This window comes from Protomyctophum bolini (assembly GCF_963924005.1).
Source record: "Protomyctophum bolini genome assembly, chromosome: 4".
NCBI lineage: Eukaryota > Metazoa > Chordata > Actinopteri > Myctophiformes > Myctophidae > Protomyctophum > Protomyctophum bolini.
In genome coordinates this window covers 15,646,708-15,650,293 of record NC_137865.1, presented here as the reverse complement: position 1 = coordinate 15,650,293, position 3,586 = coordinate 15,646,708, and the positions used below count along the sequence as shown (strand labels likewise).

Sequence of the window (3,586 nt, the reverse complement as noted above, 5' to 3'; positions counted from 1 at the left end):
TTCACCAGTTTTCAACCCATCTTCATATAATTGGTCCTCATTAATGTTCATGATAAAATGCCACCAGTCACATCGATGGGGAATCCAAGCTAATAGAAACTGCAGGCTTTCTATTCCTGAGTTTCTATTCCAAAAGTTGCAATGCGATGCAATGCGATAATGAAAGTCATCGTTCTCACGATAATAAAAATCTATATATTTTTAATCTTGTTTAAAAACATCTGCCTAATGATGATGGCACTGGTGGACAGGTTTTTGAACTGCCCACAGCCCTCTTATGAGACAGAACGAGTAGAAGAAATTTGTGGTATTTTATAATGAACATTAGTGAGGACCAATTATATGAAAATAGGTTGAAAAGTGATGAAGTGGTCCTTTAATTCTATGAAAAAGAAACCATTTATGTTGAAGAAGAGTAGATTTGATGGAACACACCAAGTTATAAAAGAAAAAATAATAAAATGTAGGAAAGGAAAGTATCATCAGCATTTAATTGAAAATCAACCACAAGAGAACATGTACAGGATATAACTAAAGTGCATTATGGAATTTAGTCAGCAGCACCATGATACATTCACACAAATAAATACACACTATAAAATGAAATAAATTATGGCAGAACAGTTCTATAGATGTATTCAGTGAACAGTTCAGAACAATTGTATATCCACAACAGTCAATACAAGAGGAGCCCTTTAAGTAGCATAACACCTCTTGTGAATCTTGTGAAATTACACTATGTACAGATAATAAATATTTTAAGTATGTGCACTATGCATGCACATGATGCACACACTTGGTAAGAGATTTAAACCATTATGGCGTTGTTTTTTAAGTAAATCAAGATTACAAAGGCTTATTGATTGCCCAAATAAATATGGATTTAAAACCAGCTTACCAGCACATTGATACTTCATAAAACACCAGGATGTATGAAATTGTATTAAAGCACAAAATTATCAACATGTCAGATTATACAGTAATCATACAAGCAAAGCCCTATGGCCATAATATGAATTGACTGATCAAGCCGTGGATTAAGTCTCTTAGACTTCAGTCAGTGTCTTTTGTATAGGGCAGTAAGGGCACCACCCAACAGCCCTTCAGAACCTGTCACCCAGGGTACTGTGTCCTTTGTGACTCCTTTGTCGTGACAGATCGCGCCCTTCTCCTCTTCTTCTCCGTCTCCCGCCGCCGGCCTAACCTCACCTTTTTTTTCCTTTTGGTTGCCACTTTCAGTGGCTGGTCCTTATAGGCCAGTGCCTTGTTGGTCTCCTGGGGCAGGTTTTCCCCCCCCTCCCTGTCCAGCCTAAACCTGATGGGGAGGTTTTTGGTGCCACCTGGGGGTTTCTGCCGCATGGCGCTCCCGCTCAAGTTGTGACCATTGACTCTGGTCTGAAGGGGTGGGGCTCGCTCGTCAGCCGTGTGCACCTCTTCCAATAGCTTCTGGAGCCACATGTGACGTTTGAACTCCTGCAGGGAGCGCCCCTTATCGTGCATCAACTGGGCATGGCTCACTGACCTTTTCCTGCCAGGGTGGAGCAGAGAAGTTATGGGTTATTATGTTGTCGTATATCCTGTGAAGATGAAAAGCTCTCCACGTTCTACAAAGGCCTCATTTGGTAACAAGACCCTTTGACACACTATATCCCTGGAAAAATATATTCTTATTCTCAACGGGACAACCTAGTTAAATACAGTGGATTATATATTGTCGTTTCTCATTAGGTCATTTTTCATAGGCCTTCATCGTGATTTCACATGACGCCAGCTGCAGTGAAAAGTTCTATCTCAGAAACTATTTTGGAGGTGTTGGCTACAGAAATTCAAGGTCAGGTTCCAGGAGACCTCAGTACAGTAGATGGCAGCATAAACAACATTTGTGAGAGCTATTAGTAGCTTAGACTCATGACCCTGCAACGCAAACGTTTAACACCCACTAATTTGTGTCCCTCAACGTTTGTGTGCCATAAAACCATGCCATAATACTGTTATCTATATTTATAAGTTCTAGTTGCTCATCTGTGCAATGTTATACAACCTATGAATCCAAAACTTACTTTGCATTAATCACAGTCAAATCTCAAATCCTCTGTTAATTTAACTGAGAATGTACAAATGTACTATGTATGAAAGAGAATAACCAAGCTTCATAATATTTTAGAAAAGGTGCTCTGGGGTTAAAAAAAGAAAGAAGAGAGTTTAAGTAATGAAAGGCACTCACATTCTGTTACTCAGTGCATCAACTGACCTCCCATACAAAGACACGGGAGAGCACAGCAAGAACACAGCAAGGCTCCACTGATGGAGCATGCCTATAGAACACATCCTGGAGCCAAAGATCTGCAAAAATACAAGAACCATACTTCTAACATCCATTTCAGTGCCAAGAACCCAATAACTTTGTACTGCTACCCATTTATGAATCAAGACGTTGCTTTAGAAGGAAACAATTTTGTGACGATCTGCAATTTACTGTATTTAAATCACTTGCAGCCTAATGTAGTCAGCCAGTACTACTATTCCTAAAAAGCTAATCTCAGTTCTCCCACTGTTGATAGGACTATATGAATGAAAAGCAAACAGGGATTTAAAGACACTTTATATTATGCATTTGCTAGTCCCACAATAAAAATGCCAATTAGAAACAGTTGACTTACATGCGTTGACTCCTTAAAATTAGAGAGAATCCACAAAATGTTCAGTCCAGAAAATCCCTAAGAGTAGATCCCTTTGCAAATGTAATGCATAAAATAGTAATAAAAAATAAATGACACGGGCGACAACAATATGGCAAATTTAACTATCCAAATCCATTGGTGCGATAGCAGTCAGGGCAGGGGAAACCCCCGGTGAGTCTGCTCCATTCAGTTGCCTCCCAACAGTGTGTGTTGAGCTATTTATTTCTCCCCAACGTCCCAATGAAAAGGGAGTTGAGGAGATAAAGATAGAAAGAGCAGCAACAGCCCATCGGCTAGCTACAGTGCTTCCACACCAATTGGCCCCTGGGATATAGTCTCAGGAAGAAGGATACTGAAGCATCATTCCTTGCAGTTCTTGCATGGGAGTTGATGTGTCTGACTGGCTTGCCTAGAAGTCTCGCACTGTGAGACAAACCTGTGTTTGTCTGAGTGAGGCAGAGAGAGAGAGAGAGAGAGAGAGAAAGTGGAACTCCTCTTTGGGTGAAGATGCAGGCACTTGCTAAGCCCCTGCCCATTAAGTCTGATCCTACCACCCACCACCAAGCCCGAACACACACCTGGTCCTGCAGTGACAAGAACGTGCATTTAAAAAAAAAATATATATACACATTAAGTGCTAGTATAACTTTTTAAGCATAATCTAATATACATGACCAGTAAGACACCCTGAGGGCGCGAACGCTGAAACAACAGAGCTTCTTAATACGGCACAGTTGAGAAGCAGGATTTAAACTATTCTGGTGTCTGTGAGGTCAGATGTAGAGTTGCTAGCCGGCTCCATAATATAATAATAATAGCTATTCTTTACTGCATTTTTAAGTGCTCAGAACATGTAGACACGTTTCACGTAGACACGTTTCAATAATGTTTTTTAAACTATAACA

General features: G+C 40.3%; 1 protein-coding gene across 2 annotated transcripts; it reads right to left on the bottom strand.

Annotated features, from left to right (window-relative positions):
* Positions 1-3,089, bottom strand: LOC308314768 (parathyroid hormone-related protein-like). Of its 2 annotated transcripts, none has more exons than XM_080762446.1 (3): positions 2,661-3,089; positions 2,252-2,343; positions 1-1,528 (listed from the first exon to the last, which is right to left on the bottom strand). In XM_080762446.1, exons 2-3 carry the CDS (start codon positions 2,326-2,328, stop codon positions 1,114-1,116), a joined length of 492 nt encoding a protein of 163 aa, XP_080618572.1. In that variant the 5' UTR covers positions 2,329-2,343; positions 2,661-3,089; the 3' UTR covers positions 1-1,113. The 2 variants fall into 2 exon arrangements, with proteins under 2 accessions (XP_080618572.1, XP_080618571.1); XM_080762445.1 differs by having other exon boundaries at positions 2-1,528; positions 2,225-2,343.
* Between the last annotated feature and the right edge of the window lie 497 nt (positions 3,090-3,586).

Excerpts from the sequence above, each read along its gene's own strand:
- LOC308314768 (XM_080762445.1), bottom strand. The coding sequence starts at position 2,328 with ATGTGTTCTATAGGCATGCTCCATCAGTGGAGCCTTGCTGTGTTCTTG. Across the intron at positions 1,529-2,224 it reads GATGCACTGAGTAACAGAAT|GAAAAGGTCAGTGAGCCATG; the intron begins GTGAGTGCCTTT and ends CCACCCTGGCAG.